This window comes from Chionomys nivalis, chromosome 9, assembly GCF_950005125.1.
Source record: "Chionomys nivalis chromosome 9, mChiNiv1.1, whole genome shotgun sequence".
Classification (NCBI taxonomy): domain Eukaryota; kingdom Metazoa; phylum Chordata; class Mammalia; order Rodentia; family Cricetidae; genus Chionomys; species Chionomys nivalis.
Genome location: NC_080094.1, coordinates 674,989 through 695,549, shown reverse-complemented (window position 1 = coordinate 695,549; position 20,561 = coordinate 674,989). Strand labels below are relative to the sequence as shown.

The 20,561-nt window shown below is 44.2% G+C and overlaps 1 protein-coding gene across 3 annotated transcripts in view; it reads right to left on the bottom strand.

The window, feature by feature from the left end:
* Gmeb2 (glucocorticoid modulatory element binding protein 2) overlaps positions 1–15,173 on the bottom strand; it is a 40,894-nt gene extending 25,721 nt beyond the window's left edge. The window contains exons 1-2 of one of the 3 annotated variants that reach the window (XM_057781547.1): positions 13,352–15,173; positions 4,640–4,826 (exon numbers count right to left, since the gene is read on the bottom strand). In XM_057781547.1, the coding sequence (XP_057637530.1) occupies positions 4,640–4,770 (131 nt within the window). In that variant the 5' untranslated portion in view covers positions 4,771–4,826; positions 13,352–15,173. Of the gene's footprint in view, positions 1–4,639; positions 4,827–11,710; positions 11,813–13,351 lie in introns of those variants that run through there. The other 2 variants (XM_057781548.1, XM_057781549.1) reach the window with 2 other exon arrangements.
* Positions 15,174–20,561: the final 5,388 nt, after the last annotated feature.

Below are 20,561 nucleotides of genomic sequence, written 5' to 3'. Positions count from 1 at the left end.
CTCCTGGTTTTCTATTGAGAACCACTTTCTTCTCTGTGGTAGGCAGACTGCCACAGCATGGTGGTGAGCAGGAATAATTCTGTTAGACTTTCTAAGTAAAGAATACTTCCCAGGTCTCCCCAAATCAGGAAACTAGCCTCTACTTTATTTTCCTTTTTGTTTTGTTTTTTTTGTTTTTTTGATTTTTTGGCTTTTTTGCACACTTTAAGAGTTAAGTCTTGGGCCCGGAGAGATGGCTCAGTGGTTAAGAGTACTGACTGTTCTCCCAGGAGACCTGGATTCAATTCTCAGCACCAACATGGCAGCTCACAACTGTAATTCTAATTACAGAGGACCCGACACCCATGGCAAAACACCAATGCACATAAAATAAAAATAAATTAATTAAAAAAAGAGTTAAATCTCATTTTTCAACTAGTAGGATAATGGATACAGCTTCCCATCAAAAATGGAAAGTTCGCTCTGTGAGTTCAAGGTCAGAAAAAAAAAAAAAGTTCCCCAATCTTCAGGACAGATCTCCTGGGGGCTATGTGGGTTCTTCCAAAGGAGGAATCACAGCCTCCTTTCTACAAAAGGACTGACCATTGGGGGCAACATGCTAGCACCCTGGTACTAAGGGCACAGATGAAAGAGTCCTTCTGATTCTTCATGGTTTTTCCCATCAAAGGGAGTCATTTATTATTCTCCCACTTAACTTGGGCAAACTTTGATCAGCTTACGAATGGGATGGAGAAGACTCTACAGCTCCCAACCCTGCTATAGAACCTTCCACTATGAGGACACACTCAGGCAGGTATCTTGATAGGTGACAGTCACATGAAGAACCTGTGTTCCAGGTATACAGTGAGGTCACCCAGACAAAGCAAACCCAACACACCAAGAAAGTAAAAGGCACTGGTTATCCACTCCATTGAGGTCTGTGATAGTCTGTCATGTAATTTCTGTAGCTAAGACAGGAATGACATCAGGGTGGGAACTGCAATTTCTCCCTAAATAGTATAGAACCATCAGCAGAGGCTTGAACAAAAGAAGACACTGCAAGTACTGGGCCTCGTGGCAGAAAAAAGAAACCTGCATCTTGGCAATTTAGGGTAAGATGTACAGAAGTAAGAAAAGGAGAAAGTCCAGAGGCAAAGGTAGATGGGAATAACTTAAGAAAAGTTGGCTAGAAATAAGTCAAGCTAAGGCCAAGTGTTCATAAATAAGAATAAGACTCCATGTGTATTTATTTGGGAGCTGGACAGCAGGCCCCTCAAAGGGCAAAGAATAAAGAGTAAAAACAACAAACTAAAGCCTAAACCATAAAGCCAGAGCCAAATGAAAGAATTAGAAGAAATAATAAATATTTATATATTAAGTTCCCAAATTTTGAAATGATTTCTTTTTGGTTTTTCAAGACAGAGTTTCTCTGTGTAACAGTCCTGGATATTCTGGAACTCGCTTTGAAGACCAGGCTGGCCTTGAACTCACTAAGATCTGCCTCCCTGCCTCTGCCCCGCAAGTGCTGGGATTAAAGGCGTGTGCCACCACTGCCTGGCTTCCCTTCCTCCCTTGTCCACTTCTTTCCCACTACTACATAGCCTACAGTGGCCTGGACTCATGATCCTTCCACCTTAGGCTCCTAAGCAATAGGATTATAGGCATGAGCCACATCCAGCCTGTGGTAGTTTCTTACTCCTCAGCAACTAACATACCAGTAAACAGGGCAAACTGACCAATTATACATTTGCTACTTCTCACTACTGTTAAACAATTATTGGTACGTCCTTGGTATATGCAAACTCTTTGCATCCTAGGAAAGCAGCTCAGTGTTGATACAGCAAAGCTGACCTCCAGAAATCACCTTTCTAATGAAGACAAAAGTAGCAAATACGGACACCCAGATGCTAAAGAACTATCTTGGCCAACACCCTCATATCTAGGATAGCCCCAGAAGTTGATCTCTCTTACAAGATGGCATGACACCCACAAGGGACACCTCTAAGCCCACAACTACGTGAAAATACCCAAGAAGACAGATAGTAATACCCAACTATGCATGGTGGTGTCTACTTTTCATTACTCAGGAGGTGATGCAAGAGGATCCTCTTTCATTCCAGGTCAGCCTAGGATACATAGTGAATTCCAGAATAGATTATAGAATGAGATCCTGTCAAAATAAAGAGAAGGGCGGAGTAATATTGAAGAGTCTTTGATATGGGACTGAAACTGTACAGTAGTGATCCACCACAATGTTGAGCCAGTTGGAAAGACTATCAGGAAGATAGCCCTCATTTCCCCCAAAATCCTAGGTGATACCAGAGATATGAAGTATGGCAGTTGAACTCCTAACAGTGACCCTAGGGCAGAAAGCAGAAGCTACATGACCTTTTCTAATCCAGCATCACTTCTGCCACACTACTTACCACAAGTTATCCCAAATCTAAGGTGATATGGGAAGTCCTTCTGCATATGTGTTGCTTTTACTGGTTAATGAATAAAGAAACTGCTTTGAGCCTATAAGTAGGGTAGAACAGAGCTAAGCGGGGAAAACTAAACTGAATGCTAGGAGAAAGAAAGCAGAGTCAGGAGACGCCATGTAGCAGCTGGGGACAGACAAGCCAGAACCTTACAGGTAAGCCACAGCCCCGTGGCGCTACACCGATTAATAGAAATGGGTTAAATTAATATTTAAGAGCTAGCCAATAAGAAGCTAGAGCTAATAGGCAAAGCAGTGATTTAATTAATACAGTTTCTGTGTGGTTATTTCAAGTCTGGGCAGGTTCCTACAACACTAAGGGAAAAGGTGGGCATGGCTTTTGGATAAGGGTATGAAAAGATCAATGGGGGAGTGTCAGAAAATACAGTATACCTAAAATATATACCCGGGAAACATCCAACCCATATATCAAGACAGTGATATAAATCAAGGGAGACTCAGTGGGCTGCATATAGTGTAAGACTTTAAGACAATTCTGAAGCCATTTTGACAATTCTGAATCCTCTCAGCCTCCGTGCCATAATGCTTCCCCTCCTCCCCTGGGAACCAAGGACCTAACAGCTACACTCGCACGCGTACTCAGTTCCTGAACAATTACTCATATACGTATGTTTTGATTCAGTCGCCTGGGAAACAAGGTCAAAATGACCTCTTACCTCACCTGATCTGGCAACAGCTCTCCAGTCAATTATTGGTAATAGCCCTTTGAATAAGCCAATCAAAATCGTCAAAGAACAACCCCCCTTGCTTCTGTGGCCCCTTTAAAAGTAGACTGTACCAGCTATTTGGGGTCCCTCGGCTTCCCGAATGCTTGGGGACCCTGTCATGACAGAATTAATAAAATCCTCATGCTTTTGCATCGGCTGTGGTGTATGAAGTGGTCTCTGGGGGCGACTCCTCCTCGGTGTTTGGACACTGGAATCCAACAATAGTAGCACTTTAATTCCAGCATATGGGAGGCAGAGGCAAGCAGACCTCTATGAGCTTGAGGCCAACCTGGTTTACATAATGAATTTATACAAGACAGCCAGGGCTATAAAAAGAATCTGTCTCAAAAAGAAAAAAAATCAGGTGGTGGTAACACACACCTTTAATCCCAGAACTTGGGAAGCAGAGGCAGGCAGATCTCTGTGAGTTCTAGAACAGCCAGGGCTACAAAGCTACAAAGAGAAAAACCATGTCTCGAAAAACCAAACCAAAAGAAAGAAAGAAAGGAAGGAAGGAAGGAAGGAAGGAAGGAAGGAAGGAAGGAAGGAAGGAAGGAAGGAAGGAAGGAGCGGAGGGACGGGCAGAGGAAGGAAGGAAGAAAAGGGAGAGAGAGAGAGAAACAAAAGGAGACTCTTCATTGGAAATGCTATTGGAAGGTCCTACTTTACAGACAGGGTCTTCTACTATGTTCACAAAGCAGGGTAGGATCACACATAAATCAACTCACAACCACCCTAAGTCAGTCCTGCACAGCTAGGCACACCAGCTTCCATGTTTTCCCTGAGGAGGAAGGCAGTGTCCGACCTTCGAAACAGCTCAGATCCCTATTCTGCAGCTGACAGCAACACATGCCTATGAGAACAGCCTGCTCAACAGAGAGGGCAGCAAGGAGAGGTCTACAACCTTCCTCTTAAAAATTCACTGTCAACAAGTGAGCCAAAAGCTCACCCAGGCTCCAGGAAAAGTTAAGTTCAGTATGACAATACTACACAAGATTCAGCAAAGACAAGCCAAAAGCCCAGAGACCAAGTCTCTCAGGACAGAAAGAATAAGAAATCCCACAGCCACTGGCTGCTGCCCTTTCCCTACCCCTTGTCAGGGCAGGAGTTATCCCGCTACCTCCTCACAATTCTGTATATAAAATTTTGTATATAAGAGGCAAAAGGCTTGGTTAAATATGACTTTTTGACCAACTAATTATCGATTCTGACCTCTAGAACAAGAGATGATAAAGAAAATATTCAGTGCCTACTGTTCCATTTATCGAAAGAGCAATCACCCAGAGATCTAGAACCACACTACAATGGTGAACTGCAATCACCGTAGAGCCTCTGCTGATCCTCTCGACACACTCTGTACTTCACCTTTGCTGCGTCCAGTCTCAGAACCTTGTATGGACAGAAATCTGGACGCTCACCCCTACACCTGGCAGGACCAAGGCTTAGTTCTTACCCATGAGGGGCTAGATTTGTTGTTACAAGCACTGTCTTCACTTCCTCCACACCACTGCCGTCAACTGCAGTGTCTGGAGTTGTCACAACCACCACCTCCTCCATGTGAACGCTCACATCTGGGGTCGCCATGCTTAGTGGAAGAAGATGCCTGAGTCAGCAGTGTTGCTCCTCCAGGGTCTCAAATCCTAGAACAAAGCAGGGCACAGGTTATAGTTTCCATACTGGCACAACAGAACAGTTGAGGGCTGAGGTGTAGATTAATAAGAGAGCACTGCCAAGTATGTGCAAGGTCCTGGATTATATCTCCAGCACTCAAAAAAAAAATTTTTTTGCTACCACAGTACATAGCAGTTGACAGTATTCAATATCACCAAAGACTCTCCTCCAAGTTGCCACCTAATGCTCTCTGACAAGAAATGGCAGCAATGCAGGAGCCCCTGGGCCCTGGATTGGTAGATGCCATAAATAAACCCAATCTTTCCCCCCGAATAGATGGGTCACACACCTCCACTCAATCCATGTGGACCTGGAAACTCAGATACAGCAAGCAGCAGAATATGAAAGGAACGCAGACTCTGGGTGATTTTCCTGAAGGCGGGCTTCCCAATTACTACTTTTTATTCTTTATCTCCTGGCTGAACTCAAAAGTGGTCTGAGCCCAAGTGTAGATAAGAAGTACCCGACCTTAGGAAAGTGTAGTGAAATCCACACAAGACAGAAAGGAGAAAACACACTGCTAATTATTATTATTATTATTAGTTTCTGTCTTTGCTGGGCCTGCCCTGGGCAAACTCAAGCTCAGACTCTATGATGGTGGTAGTAACTTCAAAAGCACCAAATTCAGAAGGAATGCCTCCTCACTCGAGGACTAGCTTAGAGCCTGGAGACTGTACTCTCTCATACCCCAAGCTCTATGCCAGGTCCATGATGGACCCAGTCATGAAATGTTGGAGCAAGCACAGCAGAGGTTTCTAGCCAGAGGACAAAAAAGAGGCCCTAGAGTTAGAGTGAGTGGGACATGGTATAGATAGGAAGGACATATAGACAAGCCTACACATAGCTACACAAGAATGCATATAACATCCTGAGATGTAACACGTATGGACCTAACCCTACATGGAAAACTGATGGCTTTTAGTACTGACCTACAGGGCAGACTGCTGCAATAGTTAACTTTCAACTTGATGGAATCTGTAATCATCTGTGAGATGAACCTCTGCCCATGCCTGATAGGTATTATCTTGATTACCTTAATTGATATTAGAAGATTCATCTTAATTATAGATGTGGCTATTCCCTGGGCAGGGAATTCTGCACTATATAGGCAGAAAAAGGAAGCTAATAAACACACATGCATTCATTGCTTTTTATTTATGACTAGCCACTTCAAGCTCTTGCTGTGTGAACTGAAATAAATCCTTTTTCCCTTAAACGAAGCTTTTGTCAGGGTATTTTATCACAGTAACAACAACAACAACAAACTAAGACAGTTACACTTAGGCTCAGACTGGGCCATGGACAGTATTCACAGGGTGGGTGCCAGGGTCACTGCAGAGGCTCTAGATGGACCTGAACACAGCATGGAGGAGTGAAGTGCTCCCTGGCTGGGTGTGGTGGACATGCCTGTAATACCAGATTTCAGGAGGATGAGCAAAAAGGATCCCGAGAGAGGTCAGAATGGATTACAGAGTGAGATCCTGTCTCACTCAGGGCTGACCAGATGGCTCAGGGAATAAAAAGACCTTTTGCCAACACTGACAACCTAAATTTGATCCCAGAGAGCCGTCTATGGAGGAGAGAACTGACTGACAAAAGTTATCTTCTGACAACCACACATACAAAATGTATGTGGACATGTATACATGTGTGCACACACACACTCTCTAAATAAATAAATGCAATTTTTAAAAAGTTTAAAATAAACCACTTGGCCTGACCAACTAGGTCAAGCCTGTACTTCAGGAAAAATGTCCACACTCTGAGACACTGAACACACAACCTCATACAATAACATTTTTAACGTTATTGTATACAGGTGTAATTCAAAACTGACAGCTGGGTGTATAATCCCAGCACTCAGGAGGCAGAGGCAGGTAACTCCCTTTAAATCCAAGGCCAGCCTTTTCCACAGAGCAAGTTCCGGGACAGCCAGGACTACACAGAGAAACTCTATCTCAAAACAAACAAACAAACAAACCAACAAACTGCTGTAGGAATTCCTCTGCCAGTAGCCTTTAAGTTACCCGCCCACTTGGGCATGACCTCTTATACTAAATTATTTATGCTGATATAAAGCGCACTTCCTGCCTCTTTTCTGGCTAGGGGATTCAGTTGCTGTTCTCCCCCTGTCCTCCATTCCAACAGAGGTTTGTGACTTGTGAGTCATCCCTAAATAAATAACCCTCTATTATTCTCAATTCTGAGCTAGTGTGGGACTTCTTTTAAGCGTCCTTCTTCAACAAACTGCTAGATATATAAAGAACCAGGAAAGCCTGATTACTCTCAAGTGAAAAATCATCAAGAGATACTTAATGCTACAGTCAACAGAGACTTGTAGACAACTAGGTGTACCATCCTCCAAGAGTAAGCCAAATATGCCTGAGAAGAGGTCTGTCTGGGCACAAAACATAAGTTACCACCAACCAAAAGTCTAAGAATAAAAAACGTGAGTGTGTGTGTGTGTGTGAAAAATAAAAGATCAATAAAAATAAATACAAAATAAAACTGGATGGGCTCCATGGTAGCATGGAGACAACATAAGAAGGAGTCAGGAACATAAACAGAGCTTCAGAAATTGTCCAATCTGAGCATTGGGGAACAGGCTGGAAGGCAGGCTGAACTGAGCTTCACAAAGGTGCAGCAAAGCCAGTGTGTGCCACTGGAGTCCTAGAGCAGAGCAGAAAAGCATTAAGCTGAAAAAAAAATTAACATATACTTTGCAGAACATAGCCAGGCATGGTTGCTGCATATTTGCACACTTGTAACCTCAGCACCAGGAGGAAAAGGCAAGAGGGTTGCTAAAAATTCAAGGTCAACTGGATGACATATCAAAAAGAAAAAAAAAAGCTAAATGTTTCCCAAATTTAGTGACAAACATGCCTATCTCAGAAGCTTGGCAAACCTCCAACAGGCATATCTCAGTCAGAATCAAGCTAAAAAAAAAAAAAAAAGAAAGAAAGAAAGAAAAATCTCCACATTCCAGGTAAAAAGGTTTGCTTTACCACATGGTAACTGGAGTTCTCATAAGAAACAAAGGGACTACAAAGTAAAGAATTTTTATTTATGTATGTATTTATGTCCTGGAGTGTTGTGGGTTAATCCTGCTGTACACTGTGAATATGTATTACTCTCATTGGTTAATAGAGAACTGACCGGCCTATAGCTGGACAGACAGAGACTGGATGAGAGAACAGACTAGGAGGACACTGGGAAGAAGGGCAGAGTCCGAGGATGCAGAGAGAAGCAAGATGGTCATGCCATCCCGAGAAAAGGTACCAAACCATGTGGCAAAGCACAGATAAGAAACATGAGTTAATTTAAATGTTAGAATTATCTAGTAACAAGTGGTCAAGCACTTATAATTAACATTTAGTCCCTGTGTCAGTTATTTGGAACTGGCGGGAGAGAGAGAAAAGTCCACTTACACCAGAGAGCAAATGCAAAGCATTCTCTCTGCCCTCTACTTTTTTTTTTTTTTTGGTTTTTCGAGACAGGTTTTCTCTGTGGTTTTGGAGCCTGTCCTGGAACTACCTCTTGTAGACCAGGCTGGTCTCGAACTCACAGAGATCCGCCTGCCTCTGCCTCCCAAGTGCTGGGATTAAAGGCGTGCGCCACCACCACCTGGCCTCTTTCTACTTTTTTAAAAAAGATATATTTTAGGTTTGTGAGTATTTTGTTTGCAAATATGTATGTATGCATCACAGAGTTCAGAAGAGGGCAAGAAGATCAAGGTCATCTTCTGATATATAAGGAATTCAAGACCACCTACACTACATGAGTCCCTGTCTTTAAAAAAAGTAAAAAGTTTAAAGCTATTATAATAGACAATTCCATTAGGATTATATATTTAGGCTAGAAGACTGAGACCATAAATACTTGCTAAGGGATAGAAGAGATGGTTCAGAGTTAGGAGTGTTTCTTGCTCTTGTAGAGTTTGGTTACCAATTCATGGGCTGGAATGTTCTCTTTTGGTGAGCTCACACACAGAGACAGAGAGATAAGACAGACAGAAATAATAATAATAATAATAATAATAATAAATAAGCCTCAAAAAAATAAAATAAAAACTTGCTGGGCATAGTACCTTTAATCCCTTGGAAGTGACTTTAAAAAAAAGAATCTGAGGGGCAGAGGCAGGCAGATCTCAGTGAGTTCAAGGCCAGCCTGGTCTACAGAGCGAGTATTGACAGCCAGAGCTACACAGAGAAACCCTGTCTCAAAAACTAAATATTTGTTAGAAGGAGAAAAAAAAATAAGTTTTTATGTGTATGTGTTGTATGTTTGTATGTGTGTGGTTTTTCGAGACAGGATTTCTCTGTGTATCCCTGGCTGCCTTGGAACTCTCCCTCGCTAGTAGACCAAGCTCGTTTTGAACTCAGATCCACCTGCCTCTGCCTCCTGAGTGCTAGGATTAAAGGCATGCGCAACCACATCCAGCTCAGAATTTGTTTTTTAATGTTGATTATTTATTTGTGTGTGAGAGTACATGCTTGTGTCATAGAACATGGCGTCCAGAAAAGAAATTGGTGATAATTTTCTCTTCCTACTTTGAGTATCCTAGGAAATCAAAATCACGTTGTCAGGCTTAACAGTAAGAGTCCTTGCCTGAGGATCCCTGGCCTCAGAATTTTCTTTCTCTTTTTAAGACAGGGTCTCACTATTTAGTCCTTGCTGACCTGGATGGAACTCACTATGTGGACCAAGCTAGCCTTGAACTCTCAGAGATCTGCCTGTCTCTGCCTCTCCAGTACAGGGATTAAAGGTGTGTGAGCTATGGAGAGATGGCTCAATGGTTAAGAGCACTGGCTGCGCTTCCAGAGGTCCTGAGTTCAATTCCCAGCAACCATGTGGTGGCTCACAACTATCTATAGTGGGATCTGATGCCCTCTTCTTGCATAAAGTCAATAAAGCACTCATATACATAAAATAAATAAATCTATTTTTAAAAGGTGTGTGAGCTATCATGCCTTGATCAGAACTTGATTTTTATCATAATAATTACTAATGACTAGCACTCACCAAGCAGCAAGTATGTCCAAGGACAGAAGATTTCTCAGACTCCACTTCCACAACCATACTCCAGCCTCTACAATTAAACTCTCGGTGATAGTACCAACTAGCCAAAGAGCCCATCACAATACATCCCCTCAGAGAGCTCAAATTCTTTGTTAAATTGTATATTCAACCTTATATCCCCAACACTTTTTTTTTTGAGAGAGAGAGGATCTTGTTATACCCAAATTAGCCTCAGATCTGTGACCCTCCTACATCAGCCTTTTGAGTTCAGGAAGTACTGATGTGCACACCACCATCACCGCACCTGGCTCCAAGCCTAAACCCATGAAGGCTTTTTATGAACTTCTAGGGAGAGGAATGCAAAGCTGTCAGATTTCCTAGTTTATTTCCTCCCTGTAAAATGCCAATCAATGATCTTGGTTCTGGGCTGCACCTGGGTCTCTGGAGGATTCCCAAGGGCCAAAGGGAAGTAAAGATAAGAACTTTTGAGCTACCAAACACCAACAATATCTAGTCCCTGTAGTATCCTTGACCCAAAGATCCAAGGAACCAGGAAACGTAGGCTGACTAAAAGCAAGGATTGTGGCAAGGAAACATTCACAAAGAGAAAGAAGCAAGAAGAAACTAGGGGGCCACTTTCCAAAATAATCAAAAGTTGGTAAGAATGAGCCCCACCACAGAGGATTTGGTTGAGTTAGAGTAAGAAAGAAAATTATTCAGAGCCAAACCCACAAGGAAAAACACTGATTTTCCTACAGAGAACACAATGAACATATAAGTAGAATATATCTTGTTTCGCTGTGTGGAGGAGAGCAGAGAATTTGAATGCAAGAGCATGTGTGTCACATTGCTTGTGCATGAGTCAGAGGTGCTGGCCCTCAACTTCCACTTTGTTTCAAAACAGGATCTCTGTGTTGTCCACAGCTTCATACGCTAGGCCAGCTAGTCCATGAGCTTCTCAGGATTCTCCTGTCTCCACTTCCCATTGCCCTGTAATGGCCTAATATCAGAAACTCCTGCTACAGGTCCAGTTTTTATGTGAGTTCTGGGAATTTGAACTTACGTTCTCATGCTTGCAAAGCAAGCACTTTTACCCACTGAACCATTTCCCCAGCTCCAACAGAATATATCTAGGCACAGGATACTAACAATTAGAAAACATAGATAAAACGGCACTTCTTTCTTGACTAAAAAGGTATAGAAAAGCCAGGTGGTGGTGGTGCATGCCTTTGATCCCAGCACACGGGAGGCAGAGGCAGGCGGATCTCTAGGAGTTCGAGGCCAGCCTGGTCTACAAGAGCTAGTTCCGGGACAGGCATCAAAGCTACAGAGAAACCCTGTCTCGAAATACCAAAAAAAAAAAAAAAAAAAAAAGTATAGAAAATGAGCAATGGAGAAGAAAAAAAAAGCTAAAAAGAACAAGGGAAGGAAAACGAAGTACTAAAAACAAAAAACAGAAAAAAATATTTTGAAACTTGTAAAGCCCTGCATGAGGCCAGAAGTTCCATCCCCAACACTGAGAAAAATTTCAGAACATCCTTAAATTCAGCCTTTTATTATCGCTCCAATACAAATCTGGAAGCTGTCCAAAAGAACAAGGTGGCCGGGCGGTGGTGGCGCACGCCTTTAATCCCAGCACTTGGGAGGCAGAGGCAGGCGGATCTCTGTGAGTTCAAGACCAGCCTGGTCTACAAGAGCTAGTTCCAGGACAGGCTCCAAAACCACAGAGAAACCCTGTCTCGAAAAATCAAAAAAATAAAAAAAAAAATTAAAAAATTAAATTAATAAATAAATAAACAAAAGAACAAGGTGCGTTAAATCAAGGCATATTTACATGTGAATATTTCCAGCTATGAAAGAGTTTATGGAAACCGCCATCCCCAGGTTAGGACCAATCCAGGTCTGTAGAGACTATCTTCAAATGCTTCTCAGGAATCCATGTACATTGGCAGACTTCCTATTTCTGAAACAAAATTTTTCACTAATGTACTATTTGAGAGTTAGACTTCAAAGCAAAGACCTTTAAACAAGCCTCAACAAACATTTTTAAATTCTTTTTGTTTTTTTTGTTTGAGACAGGGTTTCTCTGTGTAGGAAGAGGAGTAATGGAGCGAGGCAGGGGACCAGTAAACTTCACCGTACGGCAGGACCCTAGCACTGAAGGGTCACTTCAACATCCTCCCTTTCCAGGTGAGTCATAAAGTAGGTGAGTCTACAGGGCAGTATGGCGCAGGCCTTTAATCCCAGCACTTGGGAGGCAGGAGCAGCGGATCTCGTTGAGGTCGAAGCCAGCCTGGTCTACAAAAGGATAGCCAGGGCAACATAGAGAAACCCTGTCTCGAAAAACAAAAGCAAAACAAAGAACAAAAAAAGTGGGTAAATCTATGGCCTAGGTATAAATTCGTTTTCCTTGGTGCTCTAAATCGATCTCTGTGTGTCTGTCACATGTCACACATGGACATGTGTTTTGCATTCTACATATGTCCAAATGGTATATATGTATGTATGTGACGTATGTGTACCCCAGAATCTTTCCAAAAAGTTTTGCATACTTCCTGTGAAAAAAACAAGCTAAAAAAAGCTAAGCGGGCAGTCCTACATTTAACTTGGTGAGAATAGTGATGAAACTGTTGTATTTGAAATGTTTGCAAGAGAGAACCGGTTCAGCAAAAAAAAAAAGTTATCAATTAAATTAATAGCTAAAAGGCAGGCGGATCTCTGTGAGTTCGAGACCAGCCTGGTCTACAAGAGCTAGTTCCAGGACAGGCTCCAAAACCACAGAGAAACTCTGTCTCGAAAAACCAAAAAAAAAAAAAAAAAAAAAAAAAAAAAAAAAATTAATAGCTAAAGATGTAACCAATCATGACTAAATACGGGTCAAACTGATCCGGTTCCCACCAATGAGACAGATTATCCATTCAGTTCCTACCGATGAGTTCTTACGTGGTGGTTCCCACCAACCACACAGTTTTACAAACGGGTCCCTACTGCGGTTCCCACCAACAGGTCCACAGTGACATGGTGCCACTGATGGAGGAATTACAATTATGCTCATAAGTCTCCGTGGGTTCTGTTCCGAGCCGAGGTCCCGGGATGAATTCCCACCGCCTTCCAACCCTCCCTCGGGAGACCCGATCCATTTGGCGCCCACCGATGGATCCCCACCACCACCCCACGGCCCCTTTCCGCTCCGGCTTTCCCTGACGATGCGACCCGGCCTCCGGCGCAGCCAAGATGGACGCCGGAAGCACAGCCGCCTTCGCGAGCCCTCGCGCCAGGCGCCCGCGCCCGCCCGCCTGACGCCGCCGCGCCTGACGCCGCCGCCGCCCTCGCGCGCCCGCCGCCCCTCCCCCGGCCTCCCCTCCCCCCGCCGTAACGTCCTGACGCTCCGCAGGGACCCCTGACTGGACGGCGGCGCGTGAGCGGCGCGAGAGGCTTCGCCGCGGGGGTGCGCGGGCACGCCGAAGCCGCTTACCTGGGCCCACACCGGCCTGCTCTGGCGCCCGGCTGTGACGGGTGCGGCGGCGGGTGGTGGCGGTGGCGGCCGCAGGCTTCGCTCCTTGTTGGGGATTCGGCGGCGGCGGCGGCGGCGGCGGCAGCGCGGGCGCGCGCTTCCTAGTGACGCAGACACCAAGGCCGCGCACGCACGGGCCGGGCGGGCTTGGAGACTTATTTGGCGCCGGGCGCGGAAGCGGATGGTGTGGTGAGATAGTACCCGAAGGGCCCTGGCGCGCGTGCGTATCAGGCCTTACCTCTGTACCCGGTGGTTAGGTGTTTCGTGGCTCAAGCCGGGTTTGTAGTCCGCGCGTGGGCTCCACCAGGGAAACCGTGCATTCCAGGTGTGTGCTCTGCAACCCAGCCTCGGCCCTGCCGCGACCCACACAGCGCAGAACTCGAGTGTGGCCTGGCGGTGGTGGTGAACGCTTTTAATCCCAGCACTCAGGAGGCAGAAGCAGGAGGGTCTCTGAGTTCGAGGCCAGCCTGGTCTACAGAGCGAGTTCCAGGACAGGCCCCATAGCTACAGAGAAACCCTGTCTCGGGAAAAAAAAAAAAAAGAACTCGAGTGTGACCACCTAGTGCGAGCGATCTTGACCATTTTAGGCAGAATCGAGTTGTCTTTTTTAAAACTGAAGGCTTTGCGAATTTGCTTTCTAATCCTGCTCATTGTGTGGAGTGATGTTTTCTTGCGGTTGACCAACCGACCAACATTGCAGCAGGTAGTCCAAACAGGGACTCGCTATGTAGACCAGGCTGACCTCAGATCTGCCTGCCTTCCAAATTCTGAGATTAAAGGCGTATGTCATCATGCCTGGCCCATTATTGTAAGGTTGTAAATGAAAGTTAATAAAAGTTAAGTGTCTCGAGTATCTTGGAGCCATAAAAGTGTCATAGAGTGTCTTGGATGCCCAAAACATTGCTTCTTTTATTTTTATTTTTTCCAACTTGTAGGGAAAGGTATTTAAGATACCTGGATTTTCCAGAACAGAAGCATCCCTCAGCCAGCATTTATTATGTTCCCCACAGTTGAGCGCTAAAGACAAACAGTTTTTGTGTGGTTCAAAGTTAGCAGCATTGGGCCCTAGCTGCATGAGCCATGTTTATCTTGGCCCTGGTGGAACCTGGGCACCATGTTAGACATTATGGTCTTGGCAGTAAAATCCTTACTTTCCCAGCCTCCCCTTGCTTCCTATGGGCTGAGACAGCCAATTCCAGCTCTCCTAAGCTTTCAATATGTGGTCACTAGAGTTCAAACAAAGGTTTCAGGATTCCTGCTCTGCTTGTCCTAGAGTCCTAAGAGAATTGTGCTTTCATTCTGGAATGAGGAAATCTTCATCAATGCTGTTTATTTTAGTTACTAAGTGATAAACATGCAAGTTTGCCATGGCAGAAATAAATGTTAGTGAAGGGTTAGGCTAGAGAAGAGATGAAGGGAGATGAAGGCCTGCATGAGCTTCGATGTCTATAAGTGGGTTTCTGCTGCTCCCAGTAGGTAAGTGGAATGAACTGGTGCCCAGTCTGAGCTGAAGAGAGTAGTAAAAACACCACCTTAGTTAAAGGTACACATACGCTCTCCCCGCAGGATCTAGCAGATGTGAAAGTCAGCTTCTCTCACCTAACCTGTTCAGACTCACTGATTCCTATCACCAAGCCTGAGAGTAGTCTTGCTGTGGGCAACGGTCACCTGAGCAGAGCCCCCCTGTCTGTGGAGGGTGTTACCAGCTGGCATTGATGTGGCCCTGATCCACCCCATTTACACATCTAATCCTTATTCCCTGAGAAAATGTGTAGTAGAAAGGAGTTTGAGGAGGTGATAGGTGCCGTGTCTGAGACAGAGAGCAGTCCTCTTTGTGTATTAAGCCTGGCCTTAATCTTGGGCTGCCAGGCTCCAGAACTGTGACAAATTGATCATTTGTAAGCCTCCTACAGTATGTTTGTTTAGGTTGCAGAAGCCTCAGTGATCTAAGTCAGTGGTGTTAAATGAGTTCCCAGCAATTAAGGAAATCCTCCCAAAACAGATAGGTCTTTGTTGGGGGGGTAGACTGGTTTGAAAACCCCCCACCTGTCAGAGATGTGAGCACCGGCTCCTGATAATAATATTGCGTTATGCCCACAGAACAGGAGGCTGTGTCGGTTCAAATGCTTCATAAGTAAACAGGAGACAGGACAGTTCCCCCTACGGTGGAGTTTTGATTAATAAATATAATAGGAAATGGGGAAAAAAAACACCATTATTTTGTGGCAGACAAAACCCACTGAATAGTTCTGAAAATTAATGAATGAAAGTCTGAGATAAAACAAATTCTGCATGATTTTAAGATATCTTTCCTAAAATACTTCTTATTACTACTGTTTCAAGAATATATATTACCAAGCCAGGTGGTGGTGGTACACACCTTTAATCCCAGCATGCAGAAGGCAGAAGATCTTTGAGTTTGAGGCCAGGCTGGACTACAGAGTGATTTCCAAGATAACCAGGGCTACCCAAAGAAACACTGTCTTGAAAATAAACAAAACAGCAACAACAAAAACCCACCTCAAATTAGTACTTTAATAATTCAGCATTTAGGTCAGGTGCACCACACACCTGTGAGAGACAGAGGACGCAAGATTGAGAGATAAGTGGCAATTTGGGTTACATAACAAAGCCCTGAGCAAACAGAGGAGTTTATTCTCTTACTCCTTCCTCTGAAGGCCAGAATTGAAGTCCAACCCAAGTTCAGTGAGCTGAAGCCCAGTGTTACAGGATTGGTGCCTTTTAGAGGAAGCAAAGGGGAACCATTTTCTGCCTCCCGTGGCTTCCAGAGGGACTTGGTTTGGACCCTTCATCTTTGAATCCCGCTTTCCTGTTTCTCTTAACCTACTTTTTCTTGTTGTTTTGGCTTTTGTTTGTGTTTTGAGATAGAATTTCTCCGTGTAGCCCTAACTGTCCTGGAAGTTGATCTGTGGACCAGGCTGGCCTCGAACTCACAGAGATCCGCCTGCCTCTGCCTCCCGAGTGCTGGGATTAAAGGCGTGCGCCACCACCGCCCAGCCTGAGTGCTAGGATTAAAGGCATTAGCTTAACTGTCCTGCTCCCTTACCCACTTTTAAAGATTCTTGTTAGTGAGTATCTTGGGCCTATCTGAATAAAGCCAAAGACTCCCAGTTTAAAAGACAGTGTCCTGGGTGGCCAGCCTGGACTACAGAGCGAATTCCAGGACAGCCAGGATTGTTAAACAGAGAAACCTTGGGGGAAGGGGCAGTGACCTGGTACCTTGGTTGGTTTTGTGTCAGCATAGTTAAAGTCATTTGAGAAGAGGGACTCAATTGAGAAATCCCTGTGTAAGATTTGCCTGTAGGCTAGTGCATTTATTTGATTAATGATTGAGATTGATCCATCCCATAGGACGGAAGGGGGGTGTGATGCTATGTCATAGGATGAAAGGGGGGGTTGGTAGGCCTTAGTTATATAAGAAAACAGACTGGACAAGCCAATAAACAGAATTACTTCATGGCTCTGCTTCAGTTGTCTTGAGCTCCTGCCCTAACTTCCCTCAGTGATGGACTGTGACCTGAGAGTTGAAAGCTAAAATAAACCCTTTCCTCCTCAAGTTGCTTGTGGTCATAGTGTTTTATCATAGCAGTAGGACCCCTAAGACATCTGGTAACCTTTTACCATCTACTTCTTTAATTCCCCATTGTGCAGAACTAAGTATATTCATATAATCCATGGATGAAAGCATGGACCTCTTGTGGGGTGATAATTCTGCCTTTCCGAAACTTATTTTGGGGGGGGTTGTTTGTTTGTTTGTTTTTTGAGACAGGGTTTCTCTGTGGCTTTGGAGCCTGTCCTGGAACTAGCTCTTGTAGACCAGGCTGGTCTCAAACTCATAGAGATTCACCTGCCTCTGCCTCCCAAGTGCTGGGATTAAAGGCGTGCGCCACCACCGCCCGGCTTTCCGAAACTTATAAACCACAAAAGGAAGGATAGTAAGTGGTCTTTTGTTTGTTTGTTTGTTTTTGTTTTGTTTTTGTTTGTTTTCAAGACAGGGTTTCTCTGTAGCTTTAGAGCCTATCCTGGAACTAGCTCTTGTCGACCAGGCTGGCCTCAGACTCACAGAGATCCACCTGCCTCTGCCTCCCGAGTGCTGGGATTAAAGGTGTGCACCACCACCGCCCGGCACAATAATTGGTCTTAATAATAAAAAGTCTGAGTCTGATATAGGTGTAAATTCTGAAAGATCAGAGAAGCAAAGGAGCCAGCCACTAGAGAGATCTTCAGATCAAAGTGGGCAAGATTGTGTCTGCATGGATCCTCAGACTGAATTCTCTGAGCTCCTGTCTTCCTGCCTCCACCTCCCTAGTGCAGGGATTAAAAGCCTGTAACTCTTAAGAACTAGTATTAGAGGTGTGAGCTATCACCACCTGGCTCTGTTTCTCTTTTAGACTGGATAAATCTGTGTAGCCCAGGGTGGCCTTGAACTCACAGATATCTATCTGCCTTTGCCTCACAAGTGCTGGGATTAAAGGTGTGTGCCACCACTGCCTGGCATCTATGGCTAACTAGTGCAGCCAGCTCTGCACTCTGATCTTCAGGCAGACTTTCTCTGTGTAAAAGCCCTAGCTCTCTTGGAACTTGTTCTGTAGACGAGGCTGGCCTCGAACTCACTGAGACCTAACGGGAGCTACTGAGTACCAACCCCAGCCCCTCCCTCAGGGTCCAGAACAGGACGTCTATTCTATGGCAAGCGAAAACCGGCTGGGAGAAGGAATCTGAGAAGTAGAACAAACTGACCCACGTTTCCTCTGCATGTTTCTTTATTCTTTGGACAAGGAAGAAAAAAGGGCTGTTCCCAACAAGGCTTCAGTATTTATACACAGACAGAGAAGTTAGGGATTCCACAGGAACAAGGCTTCAGTATTTATACACACACAGACAAGTTAGGGATTCCACGGGCAGTAATGATAGTATTGAGCTTGCATTTCACAGAATCACAAAGGCAGGTAAGGGAGGCCTCTTCTATCTCAGAGGGTGTGGCTGTGAAGCTCCCCAGCAGATACCAGAAGAATTAAGAATGGGACTTGAAATCCCTACAGAGTTTAAGAAGTTTTTATGCACTAACTACATTTCTTAAGTGTAACTAAAAGTTTATAGTTAATAATTGTAGAAAAACGCAGCAACGCTGTTGGCACCTTCTGAGTGGTTCTGCTTCCTTTCCCAGTGGTTAGTAATCATTGCAACCTGAGGTCTTGGGAGGAAGGCAAGGTGCTTGATTTGCATCAGCCCTCGCTGGCTGAGTTAAAAGGAATCTCTTTGGAGACTTTGCTTCCAACTCCAGCAGGGTGCCTGCCAGCACCCAGGTGAAAGCCGATTTCTTTCTGCGGCTGGTTTAGCGGCTCAAGCCTCTTTCTGGTATCTCTAGGCGTAAAGGCATAAACAGTTAATCTCTTGGGCTATGATCTTATGTTAATTGAAACCAAGCTGAAGGGTAAATACAGAATATTAATAGCTTGTTAGGATGGAGCAAAAGACCAGTAGTCTACACCTTCCTGAGCTTGCTGCTAAATTCAGGGCCACCCAGACTTGTTAGTAAGAGCAGACATACTGTCTGGTCAGTGCCTCCTGCTTGGCGCTCCTTTCTTGTCAGTCCTGTCAATAAGGGTAGTTGTGGGGAACTAACTTACGTAGATTTGACTTTTAGAACAAAGGTTTGGCTGAGTGAATGCTTTAACACCAGGGCTTCATGGTTTGGGGAAGTACGGTATCCAGTTGCTCGCACAGAAAAAGTCAGGTTATCTCAACGAATGATTTATACATTGCTGGATTATTATGGAAGGGAGAAATGTCACGATTCCACAAGACTTTTACAGAATTGGCAGTGACTATGAAAAGGACAAGTGTTCCAGAAGCTCAGCAATTGGGTTCTCCATATGGAGTGTCTGTATACTTCCCGTGGATCTGTCCATTGGTCTGGCAGCTGTACCTTTGCTGTATAATCTTGTGGGCTTGTGACAGAGACCCATTTGCCTCTGCCTCCAGAGTACTGGGATTAAAGGCATGTGCCACCATGCCCGGCTCAATAAAATACTTTTTAAAAATTATAGGAATGAGTGAAGTGATCTTGAAACAATGTCCACTCCTTCATGAGTTGTCCCTTGTAGAGCTGCTTCCACTTTTGACTAACTTCGAATTCTGGAGAAACTGTGCACCTAATAGAGTGTTAACTGCCAAATCTTTCTGTAGACTTAACAAAACTCAGCACATCTGGTGAGCTTTAGCATGTACAGGAATGTGTAATATAATACTTAGCTTACAGAACGTTTGTCTAAAGAAACTAGCCTCAGGAAATGTAGTTTAGGTCTACTGTGATCTTCTAACCAGATAATAAAGGAAAGGAAAGGCGGAGACACTGGATGAGGACTGCTCAGAATCCAGCCTTTCTGCCCAGTGTCCTCCCCTGTAATAGCTCCTCCATCCGCTCAGGTTCTCCAAGGTGATCTTTTGATGTATGATGATAACACCCCCTACCATCTTCTCGGGGTGCCAGCCTTTGAATGATTCCCTTCCCACTAAAGTTTTGGCTTTTAGATGGCAAGCAGACAGACTTTGTTCTAGTAATAGTCCATTGAAGGAGACAGCCATTTCTGTGGTTCTGTTGCCAAGAATGTCCACCCTGAGCCATCTTTGAGAAAACTCATAGTGATGAAATCAGCAATATAGCTCCAAGGCCAACACTTGTGCATTGGAGGTGCAAACTGGAAAGCATGCACTCCAGAAGGCCATACTCTGATCCAGAAGTGAATCCACATACCCCTCTGGGAAGTTATGGCCTGAAAATACAGCTCTAGACACCCATAAGATTCAGAGAGACTCAAAGCATGTTTAACCTAATGAGGTTGAGACAATTTCATATAGCAATTTAAAAAGTCAATTATTCTAAAAGTAAAATCCAAATATATAAAAATCTGATACGTACTAAGGAGTGGGAAAATATTTAAAATTCATTTTCCATAATTAAACCATTATTTTTCTATAAAAGCAGAAAACTTTGTATCCACAGTAAAAAGAATTCAGTGCATAGCATACAGTGGTCTCAATTCTAACCAACATTTCAGGCAGGGTTCATTACTGTTTTCTATGGTTTGACGACACACAAGTGTAAAGTGTTCATGTTGTATGTTCAGAATGAAGGAGAATCTCAGGT